This window comes from Bombyx mandarina, chromosome 18 (genome assembly GCF_030267445.1).
Source record: "Bombyx mandarina strain Sakado chromosome 18, ASM3026744v2".
In the NCBI taxonomy this organism is placed as follows: domain Eukaryota; kingdom Metazoa; phylum Arthropoda; class Insecta; order Lepidoptera; family Bombycidae; genus Bombyx; species Bombyx mandarina.
The window spans coordinates 2,271,709-2,298,254 of NC_143224.1; the positions used below are offsets into that span (position 1 = coordinate 2,271,709).

Consider the following 26,546-nt stretch of genomic DNA (forward strand, 5'->3'; position numbering starts at 1 on the left):
ATGTCAATATTCAAGGGTCTACTGGAATTATTCTCGAGAAATTATTCATTCACTTGAGGCTCACAAAAGAAAACAGAGTATTTATGCATAAAAAATATATTGAATAGCTTTTATGTTAAGGCTCCGTCAAACAGAACGAGTAATTAGCGCGCATCAGAGCGCTAAACTGACGGCGCGCTATGACGCCGAGATGTGTTGTATAATAATACTACTATGGTAATATGCTGTCAAACAGCCCTAACGCCGCGACAGAGCTTTTTTTTTTCCTACCTATGCTGATAGCCTTGAGAGGCTATTTCAGCGTACCCTAGCTTGTGTAGGTGAGCTCGCGGGGCTCAAACCGGAGAATTGCTAACACCGCCCTAGCAAGAGCAGTGCTTCGCAGAATCTACCACCGGATCGGAAGCGCGACCCACTGAGAAGATCCGGCGAGAAACTCAGTGGGCTGTGTCTGTGGGTTAATTCGCTCGTCGAGCCCTTCGTCGCAAGCGACGGGTTCGACAAGGACGGTGACCGGTGCTTGTATTGCCTAAAAGCACCGTTAATGGATCAGGAGGATCCGTGATGACGTGCTTTGGGCGACGTCGACGGTTTACCAATCGGTCTACAGGATCGGGTATGTAATTTCCAGCGGCTACGATGAGAGGGTTCTCATGTCGTGCCGCCTTCTCAAAGTGGCGCAGCGATGCCGACTGTAGATACTTACTGACGGGGTCGAGCTCCAGGTCATCGTGGAGGTCCACGTTCCTCTGGAACCTTGGTGCTCCGACTGCTATCCTGCAGAATCGGGATTGTATAACCTGAAGGGGTTTCAAGTTGGTGCGGGCCGCGTGAGCGAACACTACGCTTGCATACGTCATGACGGGGCGTATGCAAGTTTTGTAGCGGGTTACCTTGCTACGGAGGGATAGTTTGCTTCGTCTACAAAGCATTGGGTAGAGTCGTCCTAGTATAAACGCGGCGCGATCGCGTACCGTTTTTACGTGGGGATGGAATGTCATCCCTCTGTCGAGGGTGACGCCTAGGTATTTGACCTTCGAGGCCCACGGTATGGGCTGGTCAAAGAGAGTGACGGGGCTAACGGCGGAGGTGTTTACGCGCCTATTGGGGAGTGGGGTGCTCGAAGTGGTATTCGGAGGGCGACCCCTTTTGAATAGCACCGCTGTGCTTTTCGTGGGGTTGATGTCTATTCGCCACTTCCGGAACCACTGTCCCATGGTGGTTACTGCGATCTGGAGTCGCCGATGAAGCAACGACATCTTCCTACACGAGTAGTAGATAGCCGTGTCGTCGGCGAAGAGCGCTAGATGGGTCTCCGGAGACCGGGGTATATCGTTGATATACAAACTAAATAGTAACGGGGAGAGTGCGGAGCCTTGCGGGACTCCGGCAGTCAGATGACGGGGACGAGAACGAGTTCCCTCTACTCGATATCGAAACGAACGGTTCGACAAGAAGTCTCGTATGATGAGCACCCGCGACAGAGCGTTGCGTACTTATAGCGCTGGGGCTCTGTTTGACGGTATGTTACCATAGTAGTACAATACATCTCGGCGTCATAGAGCGCCGGCAGTTTAGCGCTCTGACGCGCGCTAATTACGCGTTCTGTTTGACGGAGCCTTTAGGGTTGAACTTTTTTGCTTGTGGTGTCGTAGGATGTGTGGAGTATTCCAATTGTCTCGCGCACCACACCTACCGCGTAGGCGGAAGTCAGGTATTCTCATCCTGAACCTTTTGACCTGGTTGACCATTGATTTCAGGAATACCATACAATGTAAATAATCATATAAAACCTATTACAGGTAAAGGCGGTTCCCGCAGTAATAGCAATAAAGAACGGATTAATAGTGGACAAGTTCATAGGCTTAGTGGAAACCGATATGATCACCTGTCTTATTAACAGGATGTCGGGTAAAAAGAAGGAGGGCACATAGACTTTACACAGTAGTGTGTTAATCCAATAACAATCACACAGTAATGTTTAAAAGAATGGTTCCTTCCGCAAACAAAATGTTTTATTGTGTTACTTTTTGTACATTAATGATTATTTAATATTTTACTTTCATTGTTTTAACTAGTAATCGTAGTGAATCGTACGGATTAGATCTTTGGATATAAAATTATTCCAATACAGCTAGCGGCAATGTTACTAAAATATGTAAGATAAGTTGCACACATTCTCCGGACACTTCATGCTACAGTACGGTCTAGACCGTCTTTAATGCCCCTTGACACTTAAGATAGTAGATCGCTGTCGTGGAACTAATTTAGTTGTTGTTTCTGTAGTGCTAGAAAGAGATAGTAGATCTGAAACATATAAAAAGTTCCTACATTACATTATGCACGGAATGATTCTTTGGTGTGTTTCTAGAGTGACACTAGATACGTGCAACTTATTATCTCTAGACGATTTTTAGCCTATGATTCAGCCCCTCCCCTTACTCTTGACGTCGTCGTGGCCTAAAGGATAAGACGCCCGGTGCATTCGTGTTGAGCGATGCACCGGTGTTCGAATCCCAGGTGGGTGCCAATTTTTGTAATGAAATACGTGCTCAACAAATGTTCACGGTTGACTTCCACGGTGAAGGAATAACATCGTGTAATAAAAATCAAACCCGCAAAATTATAATTTGCGTATTACTGGTGGCAGGACCTCTTATGCGTCCACCATCGCACTCTGCCATGTCGAGCCGTGGGCTATTACCTCCAAACGCTATTGCAGGATTCATGCGGGGCTTGGAGATGAGCAATAGAGGACGGGTGAATGTTACCAAAGATTTCGAGGGTCGGGATGTCGGGTGAATGTTTGCCCAGACACAGCAATTCAAGATATCGCCTCGAACTGTAGTATAGAGTTTTACTAAAAGAAAGTTGTTTTTAGGACATTCAAAAAATCATAAAGATTCAAACAAAATATTTAAATCTATGGTTAATAACCATATAAATTTAAAATTCAAAACTTACAATTTTCATAAACTAAGAGAGTGACCAAAATAATTAATTAGAAAACCCTAAAATGGTAATAATACCTAGTCAGGTCATAAATTCTGTCACATGTTTAATGTAAAATAATTGAAACAAGTTTATTCATTATGTAACCATTCATATACCAAAATGAACTTAACAAGACATAGATTCTTATGACACTAAAGTTTATTCAAAATGACCTCCGTGATTTTGAATACAGGCCTTCAATCTGCGCGGCCAGTCGTCTATCGCAGCACGAACGAGGTCCATGTCAATATCGGCGGCTGCCTTAATCAAGGATGTCTTGAGTGACTCCAAATTGGAATGAGGCTTTGAGCACGCCTTTTCCTCCAAGTGTTGCCATATCTTGTAATCTAACGGATTCAAATCTGGACTGGAGGAGGGCCAGTCTTCGTGCCGGATGAAGTCGATTTCACGCGCCGCCAGCCAGTCTTGTGTGCTCTTCGCTCTATGAGCTGGCGCCGAATCTTGTTGGCATACCCAGTGCCTGTTATTGAACATGGTATGAGAAACAGGTTCCACAAGGTTCGTCAGGACTGTATTTTGATACACAACTGCATTCGTTTTTACACCTTTCTCACAAAAATGTACCTCTGTTAAGCTCCAATAAGAAACTCCCAACCATACCATGAGCGAAGATGGAAAATGACCTCGTTGGACACGCGAAATACGGTTGCTCGCTTCTTCACTACTGTGTGCGTACACCTTATCATTTTGTTTGTTGTAGCTCTCTTCTACGGTAAAAAATTTTTCATCCGAAAAAAGAATTTTCCGATATTTTTTTCCCGCGTACCGCTTCAACAAAGCGCGCCATCTCTTCAGTCTCAGGTCCATTAGACGAGCATTCAAACGATGTCCTGTTTTTCTTCGATATGCCCGAAGCCCTAAGTCTTCTTTTAACACCCTTTTCACCGTGGTTCTGCTTAACCCCATCTGAAGGGCCAACAGTTTCTGCTTACGTTTGGGATTTCTTTGAATTCGCGCCTTCACAGCTTTTATCACTGGTGGAGTCCTAACAGACCGAGGGCGACCACTTCTTGACCTGTCATCTACACTAGAGTCTTCATTGTATCGTTTGATGGTACGATAAACGAATCTTTTGGTTATATTCAAAATTTTCAGTATGTTAAAAATTTGAATTGGCGCGTAACCGCAACGATGCAACGCAATAACTGCAACACGGTCTTCTTTGAGCGTCCACTCCATATTTAAAAATGAGTAAAATTCTAAAAGTATACATTTTTATTTTCATGAACAATTCGAAATTCGAATTCAATAAACTTTTTTGTGGCCAGCATTCTAAAAGAAAAGTTTTTACTGTGTGACAATACTTATGACCTGACTAGGTATACTTTAAAATTAATGATTAATTCCGTAACTCGCACTTTGGTTTTTTTTTCATACCACGAGAATGTCTGGATTTTTTTTCATTTTCTGATATAAAATTCTTTTTTAGAAAATAAAATTAAACATATTTTCTTTATTCTGCTCATACAAAGTATGTTTAATATACCGCTAAACAAAACTGCTAAAACAAACCTTGGCTAGTCCTGAAATGTCTGACTATTTTAATAAAGAAATATATCGATTTAAGTTATAGATAAATTTTAATTACAAATAAATATATGGATTAATCTAGAAATGTTATAAAGATGTTTTTGTTTGCACACAATATGTATCCATTTAGATGTGATTTTTTGTGTTTGACAGTTTCAAGTGTCAATTTGACACAAACTTGTATGTACAAATCGGTGGACAACCACAGTGTACGGTAGTAAACGGTAGTTAGTAAATAGTGTAAACATACAACTAGTGCAAGGTCTAAATGATCTAGTACCGTACAATGGGGTAAATAGGGACAAAATCGACCTTCAGATTGAATTTTAAAATAGTTCCAATTAAATAGTCACTGCTCAACCAAAGAAATAAGTTGAGTCTTGAACGTACCTAGGTGATAAAAACCGTTACATTATTTGAATTATTCATTTTAAAGAAATAATCGGTAAAATAATGGCCGTCCCAATTTACCCAGCGTCCGGGGTAAATTGACACGGTTAAGGGTTAAATTGGGATATTTGTAAGGGTTGTCAACTCGCAGTACTGCGATATATAGGTAGGTGCCATATAATTATTTATATGGACCGAAATGATGAATACAATCCATAATTTAAGCACAATACACAACATAGTGTAAATTAAGCTGGTTTCTATTCCGAAGCGATGTGACGTGAATGATAATCAACAATACAATGATCAAAAAAAGTATGTGCAAGTTGTATTTTAGAAAATTATTATTTAATTTCCTTAAAAATCACAACTCTGAAACAAAATCATAAAATAGAATAAAAAATAGAAAACAAAAGGACTGGAAATGCATTAATACAATTTTATTTAATCAACATTTTCAAAATGATCTTTGAGCAAGAGTAAGATATCAGGTGAATAAGATAAAAAAACAGCTTTATCTGATTACTGCCAATAATAACAAAAATAAAAGAAATTCTTTCTAAGCTAAATAACTAAACTCAATTAATTCACTCACTCATAATTGGATATCTCGGATTTTTTATTAATGTTACATTTAAAATCTGAGGCCTGTTTTTATTTGTGTGTGTTCGTTGTGAATGTTAACAAAATCATGATTCGACGCGTGAATAGATTATGAAATAACAAAAGTTTTGATTCGTTTGAGTTCTTTTAACTTTTAATTTTTTTTATTGCTATAAAGAACATACGACCGGGCAGATATTACAAGGTAAATGTCGCAAAAAAAAGTAATTATATATATACTTTTCTTTTACCTATAATACTTACATAAACTAACAGATAAACACATTAACCTTCTTTACATCACGCAATTAAGTGATAGTATAGGCTAAAAAATCTATTATAAGATATCAGTGACAACCCTAACAAGCCATCCCTATTTTGTCTTTTGGCGTTCCAATTTTGTGTTTTCTCGTCCCTAATTTTTCCAGTCTCGTTCCAAATTACCCTACAAACGTCCCAATTTTCCCCAAAAAGAAAGGAAAAAATATAAATTTTTTATTTTGTCGAAATATTGTATTTAAAATAAGAATATTGCAACTTACCGTTTGTTGTGGCATTTCCAGGTGTATTAAAAACTTATATAAACTGTGATCTTATTGAAAAAACAACGATAATATTACTTTTTTTAAAAGTTCTTTAAGCTGTTTTAAAACGCACTTTTCAACCATTATTTTCAATTTAATTTGACGAATTTTTGGGACCAACTTAACTCATATGTAGTACTTCCATAGTTAGCTTGGTTTTTCTTCTATACATTGATAAATATTAACATAAACAAAATTAGGTAGATTCCGTGCTACAGGTACTTTGAGAATCTTCCGCAGGTTTGTCCCAATTTACCCCAGGATCCCAATTTACCCCATGTCATGGTAGGTACGAGAGAATAAAAAAAAAAAAAATCAATTGTGTATACGAATTACTAATTTGATTTTGGAATCTTGATTTAACCATGAATTAATAAATGTATCATTAACTTTTGTTGATGATACATTACGTCAGCATCCGTAAAAACGAATGCTGACGTAATGTCAAGGGTTTGCTGACGTTAGCCCAAGTAACTCACCATGATAATAAATGATAATAGAAGAATTTACAATGTCTAGACCAGGGGTCGCCAAACAATGGATCGCGGTCCGCATCCGGACCACATACGTGGTAATAAATATCCAAACTACAAAAATTTGCTTTGAATCTTCTTACTTTGTTTGGGTGAACATAAATTTGTGAAGTAGCAATTTCGAAGATGAACTTCATAAAGAAAAAAGGATTGTGTGGTTTTATGAAACCACGGTAAAAGTGAAACTTTTTTTCACATTATAGACATTTAACTCAGACACAAAATTTACATTAAACACTGACAAAAACAAACAAAATAGCGTGGAGCACTGGCACAAATGAGTAATAGTCTATACACTACACGGTCAGCTGCTGCGAACTATAGGCGCCGCCATATTAGCCTTGGCTGCTCTGACGAGCGCCTTTCACTTTATCCCTACTCCGCGGCCGACCGTCACGCGACATGCAACACACAGACGAAAAAGTTTGAGACGAAGTTTCACTTAATAAGTGCCGATCTCGATTTACTGATGAAATGAATCTTGCTTGCAATTTTACTGGAAACCTCAAACAAATAGACCTCAACAAAAAATTACATTTATCTTTTATTATTGATATGTAAAAAAATATCTATGTTATATTCGTAACTACATTTGTTTATTAAGTATTTTTTCTATAAAATGTGCGATTTCTCAAAACGGACCCCGAGCGGAATTAATTAGTGATCCCTGGTCTAGACAGTAAACACAATAAATTTAAATGTTTAGTACTAATACGATTTTTAAGTACACGTTTTTTAAGTTTACGATTTACAAGTATTCAAGGCAATGGATGTATCGCATTGTTAGTGAACCTTCAGACATCTTTATTCTGTTAAATATATTTGAATTTTAAATCTATACTTATTTGTAGATAAATTATGGTGTTATTAATGTCCGTTAATAAAAACAAACTTCAAACGAGAATCAATCAATTCTAGACACTTACGGTGTCTATAATTTTAAGGGAATTTAAAAGAGTTTGTATTTTAATGGGAGGCTATTTAAAATATCTTTAGATAAGTAGTGGCTCTGTTGAAATAATCTTCCCGAATCCATACGGGTAAACAAATATTTCGAATTCTTTATCTGATCAAACACACATATCTTGCTGCCTTCGATCAAGTCTATGAAGCGACACTGCTTGATGTTTCTTGATTTTAATGTTCCTAATTAGCTAAATATATAAAAATATAGCAATCTTATAACTTTGCTCGATTACATTCAAGTGCTCATTTTTATATTAGTGAAGTTTTGTTGAAATATTATGTTTCTTTTTTAAATGTTAATAGAATTGCCTTTATAATTTTCATTGAAAGAAAAATCCAAGGTTTCAGAAGCCAATAGCAATTCATGAAACAATTTGTCCTGTTTCGTTACAAATTGTTAATGCAAAGGCAATACGAGAAGTGAGTACCGTTCAGCACATGATTTAATTAGAAATGACAAAAGGAACGATAAGAATAGATATCAAAACCATAAGTAGGATTTTAATCACCAAATAAAGAGCGCATCGAATTACCGCATCAAAGTGATGAGTGAGATTCGCCTCTCGATTGTGAACTCGGCGAGAAAAATCTATGGATAGTGTTGTTGTGTGTAAAACTTTTGATAGTATCCACGAATAATAATAGTTGTTAGTAGTAATAGTATTTTTATTTTATATGAATAGGTTAATGTGGACGTCACACGGTCTGCAGTTTGTGTGTAGTTAGGGTCTAATTCTATCCGGGTGCTAATCGTACACCTCTTAGTATCTATTATCACTAATTAACTAATTTAAACTTAATTGGCAACTCCAAAATTGGATTAGCGTTAAGTCGTAAATAGTAAATTATAGTTTAGTTTAATAGTTTTGTGACCTAATAGTTTATATCAGCGCAGTTAGGATGTCTCCAAATGGAATTTTAATAAAACCGTAATGAGGAAATCTAATGGTTTCTTGTTAATTTCGAATTTTTCAAGATAATGATTCGGCATGGCTTCGGTAACGTGATTTATGATTCATTTGAATATAGGTCGATAGTGTATGGGTCCAAATCGTATGGGCTTACGTTTCACATTGAACGGAAAGCTAGTTGAGAGATACGTGTTTGGGGTCGTTGTTAGTATTAAAGCTCAGACTTCTTCATTCGACGACTGAGCTTTGGAGCTTTTGTCAGGTTTGTGGTACGAGCTTATTTTATTAGTAGATCGGGTCCACTGTTTGTTGTGAAAACCGCTATCGCCGTCCAATCATGGTTGGCTAACTGCTTGTATAGTAAATAAAAGAATAGTAATATACATTGATCATCCCTCACCTTACAAAGATTTTGTTTAAAAAATGTCATGTTAATTTAAAAACTTTATAGATAGTTAATTAATAGGGGGCAGGGCACATTGTCTACGTTTGATTCTAATAATTTGTAAATTCTAATTCATTTTCTATGTTTAACTTTGTTGTACGGTTCAGATCGGAACCGTAACTAGAATCTGGACGATAGTACAGTACATTGCGGCCTAAGTTTCCCACTAGTTTAAATTTCTTTACCAATAATTATGTCTATATTGTGTGATGTTCGACCAAAAATAATATCAATACGAGGGTACTTGACACTCAAATGACTGACTGAGCTTATGTTTTTTTTTGGTTTCCTAACTATACCTTTAATCCAATACTGAAGTGTCTCTACGCGGCGTTTACTACGGTCAATCTTTTAAATAGGCAACCCGAAACGTCCCTGTAATGCTTATTGTGTGCCTATCGTGCGGCCGCTTAGAGTAGGGCCGGATTTAGAGGTCTGGAGGCCTTGGGGCAACAGAGGAGCGGAGGCCCCTTGGCCCAAATTATTTTCCAAATAAAATGAAAAAAAAAATTCAGTCGAGAGTCCAATAAATAATTTATTGTTAAACCATGTAGATTCGATTAATATTTAACAAACATACATAAATATAATCGGAGACAAGAATTATCTGATTAAATTTCAGAGGAATATAAATGTTTTCTAGTGTTTACTTGTTGGAATTTGAAAGATTTTTTCCATTCCATCCATTCCATTTTTCTCTATTGTGGGGGTCCTTCGTTTGTGGAGACCCTGGGCCTTCGCCCCGGTTGCCCTCTTCCTAAATCTGGCCCTAGCCTAGAGAATGCCCCCGGGCCGCATAAACGATATAACTGACATGGCGTTAAATTTAATATAAAAAATCTTGCTTAAAAACGTGTTAGTCTAATAAGGAATAGTTATTACATTAAAAAATATATCAATTTAGAAAAAAAAATGTTACAATTTCATGCTGAAGGATCGCATTCTCTTGCCCGTCGGAATATTGTTTACTAAGGTTATATTTTACTAAGGTTATATTGTTATATTTTCGTAGTATATTTGTTGAACAGTATCAGATAAATCTTTAGTGCTGCTTCTTGAAGTTGTTCAGTTCGTGATTAAACTTAATAATCACTACGTTGTAATAAAAATATAATTAGAAAAAAAAAAGAAAACGGAATGCAATTAAATACTTTATTAAGCCACATGGAAATTGGTTTATGTAACGAAATAAGCTATTTTTGAATTTGTATATTTTTGTTTAATTGAATACAATATATTTTTCTTGAAAATTGTGTTTTTTTTAAATTTTAAGTACCTATATGACGTTACTACGGTTAACTCATTTTTTACACAGAAAAAAAACAGAATTTAAAAGCATATACAAGGGTGAGATATGCCGAGCCCTCTTATCGTGGCCACTGCTTATTGTATAATATCCGAGTCAGGCGACGGGGTAAAGCAAAGCCGACGTCGCCCAAAACATGTTTTATCGGATACCCTGGATCCACTTTCGATGCTTTTAGGCTCTTCAAGCACCGGTCACCGTCCTCGCCGAACTTCTCGACTCTGACGAAGAGGCTATTTCAGCTTCACCTTTACGTGTAGGTGAGCTCACGGGGCTCAAACCTGACGACGTTGCTAACACGAACCCTAGTAAGAGCAGTGCTTCGCAGAATCTACCGCTAGATCGGAATCGCGAGCCACTGAGAAGATCCGGCGAGAAACTCAGTGGGCTGTGTCTGTGGGTTAATTTACTCGTCGAGCCCTTCGTTGCAAGCGACGGGTTTGACGAGAACGATGACCGGGTGAAGCCATAATCATTGGTCAACAACTCTGTTACGAACATCATATGAAGGGGTGAAAGGCTAAACGTCCGTTTTATTTGGTATCAGCATTAACGCTTTTATGTTTTAATCGAACTTCAATTAAGTTTGCACCATTCAAATAGCTGAAGAATATATTTTTCTAAATTTTAAACTTGAAATGGCGCTCATGAAAATTTCAAAAAATTAGCTTCCGTTGCTTTTTACTTTTTAAGTTCAGTCGCGAATAAACGCTCCGATTAACCAGTTGTGTTATTTAATTATCTCACTTCCGACAACGCCCTGAACCATTATTGAGCACTACTAAAATAACACCTAAAGCTTAAACCATATATCCTTTCACCCTTCGATATACTCATAAGAGTATAACATCACCCTAAATTGGTGAGATAAGGTGATTCTTAAATACTAAATAAATATGTCGAAATGTTACTGTGACTCAGTTAAGCTTAGTGCTTTAATACTGCGGACGGTTTTTTAAGTGTTAATTTCCTTCATAAACTTGAATAAGAAGCGACAGATACGTCCATGCTGTGCTCATAATCTGTAAAAACAGTTAATTCGATCATAATTTGGTAAAATATTCAATGCTGATGTTCAATTAATATAGTGGTAATTAATTCATTTGATTAGCTATGGCTATCAGTCAGCAATTAAAGCCGTTAGCAATGGATGCCGATTGGGAGCCAATGATAAGATTCATAAACTGGATCCGTTTTATAAAAAAAAATAATATTGTTTTACTACGTCAAATACCTTTGAAAATGATCGTAGAGTCATATTTGAAAATCCCAACGCAGATAAATAGCATGGATTTTGTGATCTAAAACAAAAACTTAAGTGCATTAATACATCTAACAGTGATGAATATTTAAAAGTCGTGTGGTTTCGTTGTAATGAAATGATATCACCAGTTAACTACAATTTTATATTTAAAAACTGTACCCGTCCGCTTCGCTGGGAGTTTAACATTAACATTATTATTTCTCACCCCCACAACGATTCTCATCATTAATGCCCCCGCAACTGGTGTAGGGAGTCCAACACTCATATAAATATTAACCTGTCTATTAAGTACATGTATTTTCTACATGCATACCTACATGTTTCAAGTCAATCGGATGCACGGTTCAGTAGTTATAACGGAACATCCGTAAAAACCACTGTAGATTTATATTAGTATAGATATAGATAAAAGAGCGATCTTATATAGATTTTAATAGCGGAGCACCCAGCTGATGTCTGTCTCGTACTCTTTTTTTTATTCCTTAGATGGGTGGACTAGCTCACAGCCCACCTGGTGGTAAGTGGTCACTGAAGCCCATAGACATCTACAACGTAAATGCGCCACCCACCTTGTGATATAAGTTCTATGGTCTCAGTATAGTTACAACGGCTGCCCCACCCTTCAAACCGAAACGCATTACTGCTTACTGGACTGAACGAGGAATTCTTTTTCGCGTCCAACGCGAAGGGTGAAAGCACTGGGAGTGGATCCGATAGGACGTGTATAGGGCGTTCGTCTGGGTCGACTAATTAGTGTAAGCAATCGATAAATAGAAAAATAACACATACCGAGTGATGATAAACAACATTAGTTTTCTAAGTTTGAGGTCGCCTTCGTACCAGAGGCTGTTGTAAGCGGCGTCAGAAATGTTAGAGCTCTGTAAATTAAAGTAGGTATTGTTAATTGTTAAGTCGACACCGTGTGAGTGGAATGACTCATCATTTCGGGTGTGAGTGATAGGTTAATGAGTTTGGGGGCAACAAAAAAGGTAAATCTTCTACCAAGCAGATTACATGAGATGAGGAGACAGATGCTCTGCCTGATCATTGGTCACCATTATGGGCATAGGATATACCGAGCCGCTGTCTACCTTTATGGGCCATTTTCAATCTTTATTTGAAAGAAATGTCTCAAAACACCGGGGATATTTTGACACACCTTGGACTGTGCAAATAATAATAATGGAAATAATGAGCCACCAAAATCAACCAGGCTGAGCTGGGAAGCTACATGTTCCATGGTGTCTTTTCTCATCATAGACTTAAGGAGTTTGTGGTTTGTTATTCGTATTCTCGAGATATTGTGCTTCGAACACATAAAAGTCAAACACACCAATTCAACAATATATAATAATTATGTGTACAATGTTATAGTATAAAGTAAAAAGATTAAATAAAACTAGACACGACCTACAAGATACCAATTCAAACTAAAATTACGTTTTTAAAATAAACTAAATAAACTTAAATCGACGCGCGCGAATCTCGTAGCATGACGTCACGGGACACCTGCGCGTTCGGGAACTCCGATCGCATCCGATGACGCCCGAGTGCGACCGAGTGTTGCACGCTACAAGTTGACTTTTAGTGATAGCTGGATTATTATTAATTTTTAAATATCCTGATTCACGTTAAAAACATTTTCAAGACATTTTTGAATATACAAAAGTTCCGAACAATAGCATTTCAACTGTGGACAATGCCATAGAAAAACTGCGCTTGTTTGGACAGATGTTAGCAAATTCTCTCAAGCTGAGCCAGAATGGGCCCTAAAAATGTAACCAGTATATATATCTATATACTTGCCGTGTCACACAATAATTGTCCTCCAAGTGCTATCAGAAACACAATTAAAATCAAGTTCAAAGCTGTTAGGAAATTAGATATTGTTTCTATTAGACCTCCATACCCCTGGAAGATAAATTTAATGTTAGTTTACGCCGTAAACAGAGTTTACATCACTGTTTCCTTCAAACGGAAGATCTATCAAACATGCGTATTTTCTCGGAAACCATCATGTCCAAATTTTCTTGTTGAGTGAGTATCATGACACGCGGACTAAAGCGTCGCAAATTTACCTTAAGTGCTATTTTTATTTGCGTGTTGGTTACCGGTACTCGTAGTAAAGGAGGATAATGTATTTATTTATTTAAGGATTACCAACAGGGCTTACAGTAAGACATATAATAACATTGACATGTATAGAGCAATTGATAACTGCAACTCTAATTAGGGGCAATCACAGCGTGCATTACATTAATATATGAACAGAGATTTAACAATACTAATATTAATAAAAATAAAAAAAAAACAAAAGAAAGACAACATAGTAGTTTTGGGGCCGTATAAAATGCAACCTTAAAATAATAGTTGCTGTTTAAAAGTTTTAAATATTAAAAAAAAAAACTGACGGATTGTAATAAGGATTTGGATATTGCTGTGATATCCAGTTATAGAATAAAAACATAAGGCGTTAAAAGCGCGTCAGAAAAAAAATGTTCAATCATCGATAAAGACCGGACTGAATTAGTACAACATAAAAGGGAGTGATGAGTTCAGAGTTTTAATTACCTCCTCTTTTTGAGATTCGCAGCTTAGTAAAAAATATTTTTTTTTTATTGCTTAGATGGGTAGACGAGCCCACCTGGTTTTAAGTGATTACTGGAGCCCATAGACATCTACAACGTAAATGCGCCACTCAACTTGAAATATAAGTTCTAACGTCTCAAGTATAGTTACAACGGCTGCCCCGCTCTTCAAACCGAAACGCATTACTGCTTCACGGCAGAAATAGGCGGGGTGGTGTTACTATAGAAGTAAACTTCTACTAAAACATTGAACAATTAATTTGACCTTTAATAGATCCTAAAATATCACTGAAACCTTTGCTGATATTTTCATAGATGTCTCGGATTTTTCTGTTGACATAAGATCTAAGTCTCAGTACCTACTAGGGTTGCCAGATTTTTTTTCAGCCTATAAGGGGCAAATGCTTAAATAGGCAAAAAAAACGGAATTTTTTTTATTTACCCGGGACAAATAAAAAAGAAAATTATATAGTGACATTCTTAAATTTTTTTGATATTTCTCCGAGGAGCAAGTCAGTTTTAACATTTTTTTTCGGTTTTAACATATTATAAAAATCAATACAATTATAATCGTAGGGTTCGAATACGGGACAGAATCAGTCCCGCCGGGACATTTTAAACTAAGCCTAAAATACGGGACGTCCCGGGAAATACGAGACGTCTGGCGACCCTACTACCTACTGTAAAAAAGATGATTAAAAAAACGCAAGCCATTAACAATCTCAGTCACGTTAGATTTTTCAATTGACATTTTACATTACACCTACCACATTACTAGTGTTAGGACCTCTTATGAGTCGGCACGGGTAGGTACCACCACCCTGCTTATTTCTGCCGTGAAGCAGTAATGCGTTTCAGTTTGAAGGGCGGGGCAGCCGTTGTAACTACACTGAGACCTTAGAACTGATATTTCAAGGTGGGTGGCGCATTTACGTCGTAGTTGTCTATGGGCTCCAGTAACCACTTAACACCAGGTGGGCTGTGAGCTCGTCCACCCGTCTAAGCAATAAAAAAATATAAAAAACATACCACAGTCAAGAAACCGAAGAAACATATCACGACTGCCGAGAGCGAAACGTGAACCAATATCACTAACCCGAAAACTTCACTCAGTTTATCAGCAATTCTGAAAACAGCCATAAATAAAATCTCAGCTTTGACGGACGAGCACATATTTCTTTCGGAACTTGCACACATACAAACTCATCTTGAAAATGCCGCTAACACAATTCAGACTACCGGTAATGTTGAAGTCAGATGTGGGTCAGCTCATGCCAAAGTGAAAACATCTATCCATATGTTATAAGTTGAATATGTTGGAACATGGGCCTCCCCCAAACCTCGCCAGAACGACCGGTCCTGTGCTGCATCATGGGATTTCTGCGACCTTCAGCAGGATTGGTTTGATGGGTGGACGAGCTCACAGTCTACCTGGTGTTAAATGGTTACTGGAGCCTATAGACATTTATAACGTAAACGCGCCACCCACCTTGAGATATAAGTTCTAAGGTCTCAGTATAGTTACAACGACTGCGCCACCCTTCAAACCGAAACGCATTACTGCTTCACGGCAGAAATAGACAGCATGGTGGTATCTACCCATGGCGACTCACAAGAGGTCCTACCACCAGTATTATATTTTATGTAGTGGGGCGACTACCCACGCTATGTCCTCTGAGACGTAATTGCTTATACGGGTGTATGACGACGCGGTCACGCGGATAAGTGGTACTGGTTTTTAGTCATGAGATAGATCTCTATAGTCTATAAGTAGGATGGAACCTTTTTTGGCTTCGATCACTATTATTGATCGAAGTTTTTTGGGGAATCTAATTTTCAGACACTCGGCCGAAAGATATCTAAGTGGCGCTTTCCCGGGCGGCCTTAAAATACGGCCTATCACCACTAAAGTCGTACGTAGTAGGAATATCTCGCTACCCATGTCGCATGGACCGTGATGCGGGTAATGTCCTGAACCATAATGTCCTTATTTATTTTTAATTTGACTGATTCTTATGTAGGTACGGTACAGTCTTGCCATTTGATAAATAATCTGTTGGTTGAGCCTAATTCCTAGTTTTTCTTAATATTGCTCCACTGTGCAAAATGGATATAACACACTTAAATTCCCTAGATAATCATAAATAATTAAATTTGTTTTCTAGCTTCTTCACGGGAATCGAAGTATGTCTTGGCTGTCAGTGCGGCTTTTTTTTTGTTGCCCTTTCATGCAGACGAGCATACGGACCACCTGATGGTGAGTGGTTACCGTCGCCCATGGACTTCAGCAATGCCAAAGGCAGAGCCAAGCCGCTGCCTACATATTGAAATGTATCATTCGGTAAAGAGTATCTTAACCTAACGTCTGCAATTTACGCTTCGATTTACGAAACATATTTTTTAAACATTGACCTTGAATTTCAGCTTTATTACTTACCTCAATATCCTCTGGTGTCTAAATACGATTTCTTTAATTCTTTCATAGCTTTCATGATTATTAACATAATGCGTGTTTGGTCTTTCACGATGCGTTCTGACGGCGTTTTGGAGATCCGTTTGCAATAGTCTTAGGAGTATGCTGACATTGGATGTTAAAGTGACAATCAATAGGTCGAATGGTAAGTACAGGAATAATTGGCAAGGAGTCGCTGAAAATATATGAAAGTATCTTCCACACTGACTGCGTTGGATTGATCAGGTGAAATACCTTACTGAAACCCCACTTAACGAGTGTGTGCGCCGGGCCTCGGTTCGCAAACTGGGAAAACATCTGTCAAGGCTTTAATAAGCAAGAATTCCACATGACCACGACTGCTCTGCCAAGAGCAACCGATTATGATGATGATGATGATGATCTTCAACATTAGAAATTGAACAACAATTTATTGAGATGTTGAAAAAATTAAAAGAACAAAAGCTATGACCGATGAACTATTTTAAATAAACTACCTAAGTTCCTCAAGTATGTAATTTTCTGAAATAGTAGGTAGGGGTGGCGACAGTGACCTAAAAAGTGCGTGGATAACACACACAGTAAAAATAGGTTTTTAAGTCTAAATCTAATTTAAATCTAATTGACGACGTTGCTAACACGAACCCTAGCAAGAGCCGTGCTTCGCAGAATCTACCACCGGATCGCAAAAGCGACCCACTGAGAAGATCTGGCACGAAACTCAGTGGGCTGTGTCCGTGGGTTAATTTACTCGTCGAACCCTTCGTTGCAAGCGACGGGTTCGACGAGAACGATGACCGGGTATTTCAACCGTGAAGCAGTAATTCGTTTCGGTTTGAAGGGTGGGCCAGCCGTTATAACTACACTGAGACCTTAGAATTCATATCACAAGATGGCGGCATTTACGTTATAGATGTCTATGGACTCCGGTAACCGTTTAACACCAGTTGGGCTGTCAGCTCGTCCACCCATCTATTCAATAAAAAAATAAATGAACGCATTTATAGTAGTTACATTATTCTATTAAATGGTTTTCTACTTTAGAATGACGTATATTTTAGACATTAGTTAGACGTTTAATAGAATTTAGACGAAAATTTTATTTATCCAGTGGAGATACAATATTACAATACAATACAATATCACTGTTTGCTTCAAAAGCAAACCGTAATTGGATCATAAACATAACTAAACTTATGCTGATTCGTTATCTTCTAGTGTAGTAAAATCATAGAACTTTGTTTATATATATTTATTTTCTTACTGGTGGTAGGACCTCTTGTGAGTCCGCGCGGGTAGGTACCACCGCCCTGCCTATTTCTGCCGTGAAGCAGTAATGCGTTTCCGTTTGAAGGGTGGGGCAGCCGTTGTAACTATACTGAGATCTTAGAACTTATATCTCAAGGTGGGTGGCGCATTTACGTTGTACATGTCCATGGGCTCCAGTAACCACTTAACACCAGGTGGGCTGTGAGCTCGTCCACCCATCTAAGCCATAAAAAAAAAAAACTGAGTTCCGTTATTCTGAGACCGATATCGCGTAGGGCTATAGATATTTACTTAAGCAGATAATAGGGAAGGTGTTTCAAGAACGAAATCATGTTAAACACATTATCACTCGTGAAGAGTTTTATCATAAACTTCCTAAATCTATACTAATCTATAGTCTACAGTGGTTTTTACGGATGTTCCTTTATAACTACTGAACCATGCATCCGATTGACTTGAAACTTGGTATCCATGTAGAAAATACATGTACTTAATGGATAGGCTAATATTTATATGAGTGTTTGACTCCCTACACCAGTTGCGGGGGCATTAATGATGAGTGTTTGTGGGGGTGAAAAATAATAATGTTAATTTTAAATGCCCAGCGAAGCGGACGGGTACAGCTAGTATACTTATATACTTACTTCCCACAATCTCCAATATATATGTTAAGATATACACAATAGTAGATTTGATTTCCCACAGCCCGCAAAGTTGAAACGGTAAGATATATTCATCATTGCCGACATATAAATTGTAGCACGTTCTTAAAAACGGGTAAATCTCAAACATAGCTAAATTGGACACGGCGAATATGAAGAACGCTGAAATATTGAATTACTGATCTATTGTATGGTTGCAAAAGACAAATCCATCCTACTTGATAATTTACTGGTGGTAGGACCTCTTGTGAGTCCGCACGGGTACTACCACCCCGCATTGATATAATAAAAAACCCCACCCCGCCTATTTCTGCAGTGAAGCAGTAATGCGTTTCGGTTTGAAGAGTGGGGCAGCCGTTGTAACTATACTTGAGACCTAAGAACTCACATCTCAAGGTGGGTGGCGGCATTTACGTTGTAGATGTCTATGGGCTCCGGTAATTTAACACCAGGTGGGCTGTGAGCTCATCCAACTACCCATGCAATAAATAAATAAAAAATAATTATGGGATACGGGCAATGCCGACTAATTAGTCATGTCAGCTACGATACCTATTAGAAAATGATCACAAATGAAATGAAGATCTTCACGACGACCCAGATCTAGAACGCTACTTTGAAAAAGCGGCGCGACACGATAAAGGTGTGTGAGATATGTCCAAATGCTGTAACTCCGGCAGAAATAAAATATAATCTTACAGTTAAGGAGCAATCCAATGCGCCGTAACCAAATAGTAAGAATTATGTTTTTATCTACATCATCCTCTCTCGGCCACAGCTTACCGATCTCGTCAAATATATATTTAATGTCAGAACGTTTCGCAACGCCTATCGCCATTTTAATTATATCTGCAAACAATTAAGCTGCTTTCAGACTACGCTATACTATAGTACCCTATAGTATAGCATCGTATACTTAGCCAATAATTTAAAGTACATTATTGTGATCGTGTCTATAACAATGTATGGTGCGCGATATTGTTGTGCTATGAGCTACACTATATGCTATTATATTATAGCGCAGTCTGAAAGCAGTGTTATGATTTAAAAAGTAATAATGTATGTGACGTTTAATTTTAGATTTTTCGGTCACTCATCTTGCTGCGTTAGCCTGATAGAGCTCTTTTCTATTTTAATGATATGAACAGGGAAATGTCACCGTAATTATTGAAGGATTGAAATTTAAGAATACAATGCTAAGCTAATGAGTTTAAGCGGTAGGCAGCGGCCTGGCTCTGGCATTGCTGAGGTCTATGGGCGACGGTAATCACTCACCATCAGGTGGGCCGTATGCTTGTCTGCCTACAAGGGCAATAAAAAATAAATAAATAAAAACTATATGCATCTCGATTCCAAATTTGCTGTATCCAATTTTGATTGATTCGAGGAAGCGCCCTTTGTTTTAGATTTTTAGATTAAAGCGTATTTACGAGGTACTTCATAAAATATTGTTTTATATTTATTACGTCTGCTTTCGTGATTTATTTACGTCAATTTGATCGGGAGCAATTACCTTAGATATGTAGATATTCTGGGACCCTGTATATCATGGATCTATGTTTACTGGATGTGGCATTGGAAGCGTTACAAAGTACTTCATTAGCCAACAACTCATACGTGCGGTTAAATATGGAACTCGATTATGATCATAAGTATTCATTTAATGAAACTATGAATCGTAGTTTTTAAACAGCTAATTTTAAAATTTAAATTGTATCACCAACTTTCCGTATCGGCATTGCCAGGGGCTGTCTTATAGTCCATTAGAATAGGGTTGTCACAAAGAAGTTTCACAGCAAACAACTCACCCAAAGCGAACATGACCACAATGGGAATGACCAGAGCGCCCTCCAAAAAATTTTCAGCATTAATCTTCAACATCAAGCCGAACTGTATAGCGGCGAAAGGTAAAAATAATATGTTAAATATGAGCAGTTTTATGTTTCTTTTCACGAAACAACCTCTGGACTCCTCAAAGAAGTCTAACCCAACAGTTCCCAAGAGGTTTACGTAGCGCTCATATGTTTTTCTGTAAGTATAAGGCAATGAAGACATTTTTGTCTGCAGTTTACAAAAACAGAGAAGATACTTTTAAAAACCACAAATATAAAGGGAATTTTTTCAAGGAATTGTAGTCCTGATGTGTAATTTTGTGTAATTACGAAATGAAAAATGTACCCAAGAGCTGTAATTAGCAAATTGAATAAAAACTACATCTAATGGCTTAAGGGCATTCATTCGAAAAGTGAATTAAAAACGCAAATAGTATATATTTATATCTGTTTAAGACTTCGATTTATTTTTTGAACTACAATAACAAACATGACATTTGACATGCGTAGGTAAATATATACTACTTTTGAATTATTTGGGTAACTCTTCGATTAATTTGCTTAAATGAACAATCTTCCTATATTTACGAGTGATAAGCATGAGGGTCTATCAACGAACAATTTTATAAATTTCGTTTGAATATTTGAATTTGCTTGGTAAATGCGAGAGGTACACTGTCTGTATTGTTACGCCGGTAAGAGTAACGCCATCTATCGCCGAATAGTCGAAACGAATATCGAAGGACCTAGTAGCACCTAGAACACTCATCCAAGTCAAGCTAACAAAAGCGTGTTAAATACTGTTACGCGCTGGGGTTCGGGATAGATAAAATTCCACCAAAGCACAACTAAAAACTGTATTCAACACTTAAAACACTTAAAACACTTCACAAACACTTTGAAATTCTCAATTCGCTTCTTCCGCTTCGGGTGATCCATTCGCTGTTTCGCTTCGAGTAGCTCCGATTACTAACGGACTGCGTGCCATCTCTGTAACGCTTTTATAGTCGATACGACATCTCTAGAATTATCGAGAACATTCCTCACAAGTCCAGTGTTTTCGATGTGTTTTTCCCCTATCTGACAATATATGGCGGTGTACTTCTCGAGCGTTCTAGATGTTACTAGATCCTTTTATATTCGTTTCGGCTATTCGGCGATAGATGGCGTTATTCTTACTGACGTAACAATATGCAAATTCTGTATCCTCTTGTTACGAAGAATCAACCTAGTAGAGGCGTCTCAACTTACAAATCGAAGCTGACGATTGCGTCGCGGTAGGCTAGGGTAGCAAGGGCTTACAATACACAAGTGCGATTCAAAGCTCATCAAATAAAACACTACCATCGATTGCATGTACCATTTTATTTGCGTCGATTATGACGATACATTCTTGTAACCGAACTAGGTAGGTATCGATGCACGATTGTTGAAATTTCGTTAAACACACAAAAAAAAATATGCACAAATCACAAGTCTGTGGACGGATTGTGAGTTTCTACATTAATTTTTTTTTAATCACTTCATATACACACTGCTGTTCCTATAGACAATAGGACAAATAAAAAAAAAAAACATATATATATATAAGAACTTTTTTTCGATACATTCTATAATTTTTTATCAAAGGTTTTAAATTACTTTGATGCTGTCAAAAATATTCCGACCGAATAAGGCCGCGAGCAAGGTTTTTAATTCCAATCCTAACAAACAACTAGTCACACATTATCAACATTCAACAATCGTGATCTCTCTAATAAAGAACATTAAATAAGTACACTGATTTACCTTAAACATATATTTTTTTAATATATTAAGAACTCATTCTAATAAAGTTAAAGGTAGGTAGGTACATATGACGTTGCCAGATCAAAAAAAAAAGCTCACGATCTAAAAGATAGCAACTTTACATAACTATTGGAATCATACATCGAAAGCAAAAAATAACACACAGTCAGGTAGAAGATGACGGTACAGGGTGTAAAAAAGAGAGGATTGTAAGATGCATTTAAAGGATATGTATGTGTTGGTAAATCCTTCCAGTAGAACCATAAAAATCACAATCGATGAATAATATTAAACAAATGGTTTTTTTAATGCACCCGATGAATTACAAATATTCAATGACCTCGCTAGGTCAGTACACCTGACTTTGCTTTACAATGCGGTCGTATATGCATAAAATCATTCTGTGCATTATTTTTCTGTCACGTTTTAAGCGAATGATAATTTTACCCGATATGAGTTTGTTAAGAACAAATTGACAGTCAAAGTTAGAGTAGACCTAACTATCATTGCCGGTGCAAGGTGCAAAGGAGTTCTTGATACTTGATGAACATTTTGAATCTTAATAAGCTAAAATGACCGAGTAAATTTTAGCTTTTATTAAAGTTTTAAATTGTTGAATAAGTTCGAAGGCATTTTCTGTTGATCTTAATTATAGAAAAAAATCAGTCTAAAATATAAAGGCAACTTGAGAATATTTGAGAGGACTGTATCAATGGATCCGTGATAAATTAATAAGAACTTTATTTTATGTACATAAGACATATTTTTTTAAACTCAATTATTGATAAATATGTTTACTATAATTTATTATGATTATTAACCAAGCTTTTTACCACCACATTTGGACTTTACTTCACACATTTGTCACTATGTTATGCGGCTTACTAGAACATTTCAAAACAAAATATATATATACATATATATACATTTTAAATCCTCTATATTTTTCAATAGTAAACACATTTACATCAACAACAAATGATTTCTTTAAACACCACAATAATAAATCTATTCAAAGTTTTGTAAAACCAATATCTTTCCTATGTAAACAAGAATATTTTAAATATACCAATTTAAATTCGTAAACCACAACGCGCCATTATTAGCTTTTTTATATTATTTTGTTATAAATCGAACATTACAGATGTTTATATAAATTGCATCTCGACTTATATAGTATCTAGACAACAACGAATATATACAGCTAATCTGTAATAAGTACTTTATAGAATAATACACAATATTATGTACTTTTTATTTATGTATGTGTTCAACAGTGTGAAATTTGTGTATTTTTAAACAAATAAACTATTATGATTAAATTAATGAAACAATATAATATAAAATATTTAAATATGACTTGGTGAAATAAGTAAAGAATCCAGAAATTGCAAATTCGATACAATTTACTTGGAAAAGAAAATTATCTTGCCAAGGTTTCCAATTTTTTTTTTCAAATACTATCCTAAGCTCACAAAATATAGATAGCTGTTCGATTTGAAAAATAATAATTTCATTTAACTTTAAAACATAGGTTTAACTTGTTGTGTATTATTCTAATGAGTCTTCCTTCATAATTCAATAAGTTTTCATAAATATATTCTTAATAAACATACATATTTGGTGTAATTGTAGACTTAGAATATTTGGGTGCGAATTTTATTTTAATTTTACTTATAAAAAAAGAAAGAAATAAAAATGTAATAACAAAATAGAAATATTACTCTACTCATATCTTACATAATTATAAATTTAATATATTAAAGAGATAAACGTACATAATTTATGTTTGTTTTTGTTTTTTTTACATTTATATTTACAATTGCTTGTTTTATTTACAGTTACCGACACTTACATACATATAAAGTAATTACTTAAGAATAAATAGACACTAGACAAGATAATATATGACCTTCGCTTGTATCGTGACGAAAATCAAAGTTATCTAAATCGATTGGCTGACGACCTACTGAATCGTAAGTGTATATGGTGACGCTGTCTCATGAATAATCTTCGACCAATTTTTTTTTCTGTTATCACTGAAGGTAAACGTGCGTACGGCCCACTTGTCCATAGTGGCTCCCATTCGTCATTGGCATGTGTTGATAAGGACGCATGCCGACATGAGCTCGGAGTTCAGTCGAGATGATGCAATATGGTGCCGAAGGTCACGGCAAGGTCATCTCGAACAATGAACCCGGTCTTTTTTTTTTTTGATCGAGGGATTACTGGTGGCCCGGAGACCTGTCCAGCTTCAGCAGGATAGGTGGGCGAGCAAGGGCTCAGTCAGGTGGGGTGGGATTTGCTAACAACTATCCGAGCGCCTCCAACGAGCCCGGTCTGTGTAGTTGTCAGTGCCAACAGAAATGAACAATCCAATTGGATTATTCTTGTTATTGTACCCTCGTTTATTCTTCAATGATTGGGTATCCAAGGTTTTGTGAGCCCGCGCGGGTAGGGACCAAAATTACCATTCCGCCACGGATCAGTCGCGTCTTCCACTTTTATTTGGGTCAGTCGTCCTAGTCCTAGTCCTAGTGGGACACAACGGAGTCGTAAACGTCTCACGTCTCGAGATGACACGTGAGCCGGTTCATCCCTCGACGCATTAAAAATAACCATAAAACCTAATTAACTAAATTATTTTCATTAAGGGCACACTCGGAACTATTTGAAAATACATAAAAAAATTGGCAAGACCATTTCATAACATTTTAGCTACGTTTATATTTAGAAGAGAGAAAGATACGAAAACAATACGTCCACACAGTTACACATCCAGTTTTATTAACCTAAAGATTTGGACCATAATCGGCTGTTATGGTTGTTGTGTAAAGATTAACCAAACTTAACTGTAAGTGCGGTTATATGTCATCATCATCATAGTCGGTTACTTGGCAGAGCTGTCAGAGTGGTCATGTGGAGTCCTTGTTTATTAAAGCCTTGACAGCTTTTTATTTTTATTGTTTTTATTGCCCTTGTAGGCAGACGAGCATACGGCCCACCTGATGGTGAGTGGTTACCGTCGCCCATGGACTTCAGCAATGCCAGGGCAGAGCCAAGCCGCTGCCTACCGAAAGCTTCTCCAGAGTTTGTGAACTGAGGCTTGGCGCACCCACTCCTTATGTGGGGTTTTGGTAAGGATTTTCATCTCATCAGTCCAGGGTTTCGTCCAGGAGATCTTTTACCATTGACCATACTCTAAACAACAAGTTTCTCGATAGGCTTTGCTGGCCGTCGCGATAAGTGTAAAAATATCTAAGAATCCTAGACCGTATTGTTGACGATAACCTTTGAGAGATATTAAGTTCCTTTAGGACCGAGGCGTCGGTGCGATGCTCAATCCAATTTATCAATTATTTTTAAATTATAACATTTACACAAAGATATGAATGCTGATGTACATATAATCATGATTGAGGACAGGTTTTCAACTACACACAAGAGAATGGTCAATCAAACACATAATATTTACAATATCGTTGACATAGAAAATCAATCTCTACATCGATGGCTTTATGGTTGCATTTTACTTTTCAGACACACACATCAGACTGTTTATTCATAAGCCAAATTTATTTTCTTCATAAGTCAGAATACACATTTTAAAATCATAGACAAAAGAGACAAATCTAAAGATATACCTGTACTGATTGGTTCTGAATGTGTCCAGTTAATATGATTTTTTCTATAAATTATTTTTGACTTCTCTTATAAAACGTAATAATATATAAGAAAGTGAATGTCCTGTGAAACTGTATGTCCAATTCATTTATTGAAGGCGTTGAAAATTTTTTGTGACTCAAAACATTCCAAAATCTATAATAGCATGAGTTTGTGACAAATGTTTTTTATATTTATTAACTTCGAAGTTAAACGTTATCCAAACGTCTCCAAATTCAGTCCTATCTATTTCACACTGTACCCTCAAGGTTTTAAAGTTCAAATTCCAATGCCACGTCAATTATTTAGTCCGATAAAAAAGTCTACATTTCAATCGTACCTCGGGGCCTCGACAATTCTTCGATTTTCAACTTTACGTATACACGTTTAAAGTTCACACTTCATCGCCGAGGTCGTGGACGCAGTTCTCGGCTATCGGGACGTACTTGTCGTCGATTTGCACGAGGAGGATCGTTTTATCGACGTGCGACCTCAGCTTCGGGTCTCTGTGGTTCGGCGTCCACTTGTGCACCACCTGCAAGTGAAGATGTTTACTTGGAACTCGCCTTAGACTCACGAACAATAATTTAAGCTCACGGACACTCACTCTACCCTCGAGACTTGAACATGTTAATCAAATAGTTTAAGTAATGTGTGTGTACGGTGTGCTTAGTCCGAGTTTTTTAACGTTCTCGATGGCGTAAAAGTTAACTCAAATTTGTATGGAATTGGAACGTTTGCCTAC

The 26,546-nt window shown here is 37.1% G+C and overlaps 3 protein-coding genes across 8 annotated transcripts in view; 1 reads left to right on the top strand and 2 right to left on the bottom strand.

Moving 5' to 3' along the window:
* LOC114248222 (thioredoxin, mitochondrial) overlaps positions 1-10,227 on the top strand; it is a 19,961-nt gene extending 9,734 nt beyond the window's left edge. For all 4 annotated transcript variants that reach the window (XM_028181393.2, XM_028181396.2, XM_028181395.2 and 1 more), the window contains exon 4: positions 1,803-10,227. In XM_028181393.2, the coding sequence (XP_028037194.2) occupies positions 1,803-1,934 (132 nt within the window). In that variant the 3' untranslated portion in view covers positions 1,935-10,227. The remainder of the gene's footprint in view (positions 1-1,802) is intronic.
* LOC114248211 (odorant receptor 67a) lies at positions 1,994-20,579 on the bottom strand. 2 transcript variants are annotated; one of them, XM_028181373.2, is made up of 9 exons: positions 20,327-20,579; positions 19,218-19,367; positions 18,501-18,680; positions 16,573-16,783; positions 15,165-15,261; positions 13,354-13,458; positions 12,337-12,425; positions 11,518-11,584; positions 1,994-11,305 (listed from the first exon to the last, which is right to left on the bottom strand). In XM_028181373.2, exons 1-9 carry the CDS (start codon positions 20,571-20,573, stop codon positions 11,246-11,248), a joined length of 1,206 nt encoding a protein of 401 aa, XP_028037174.2. In that variant the 5' UTR covers positions 20,574-20,579; the 3' UTR covers positions 1,994-11,245. The 2 variants fall into 2 exon arrangements, with proteins under 2 accessions (XP_028037174.2, XP_089591030.1); XM_089734904.1 differs by lacking the exon at positions 19,218-19,367.
* A 1,117-nt stretch (positions 20,580-21,696) lies between these two features.
* pcx (pecanex) overlaps positions 21,697-26,546 on the bottom strand; it is a 40,839-nt gene continuing 35,989 nt past the window's right edge. For both annotated transcript variants that reach the window (XM_089734889.1, XM_028181354.2), the window contains exon 26: positions 21,697-26,336. In XM_089734889.1, coding sequence (XP_089591015.1) covers positions 26,196-26,336 — 141 coding nt within the window. In that variant the 3' untranslated portion in view covers positions 21,697-26,195. The remainder of the gene's footprint in view (positions 26,337-26,546) is intronic.

What these genes read in the sequence shown, in the direction of transcription:
- LOC114248211 (XM_028181373.2), bottom strand. Translation starts at nt 20,573, where the DNA reads ATGTCTTCATTGCCTTATACTTACAGAAAAACATATGAGCGCTACGTA. An exon ending in AGACACCAGAGGATATTGAG is followed by an intron (nt 15,262 to 16,572) that starts GTAAGTAATAAA and finishes GGCTGTTTTCAG; the next exon opens with AATTGCTGATAAACTGAGTG. An exon ending in GACAATTATTGTGTGACACG is followed by an intron (nt 12,426 to 13,353) that starts GCAAGTATATAG and finishes TTTAATTTACAG; the next exon opens with AGCTCTAACATTTCTGACGC.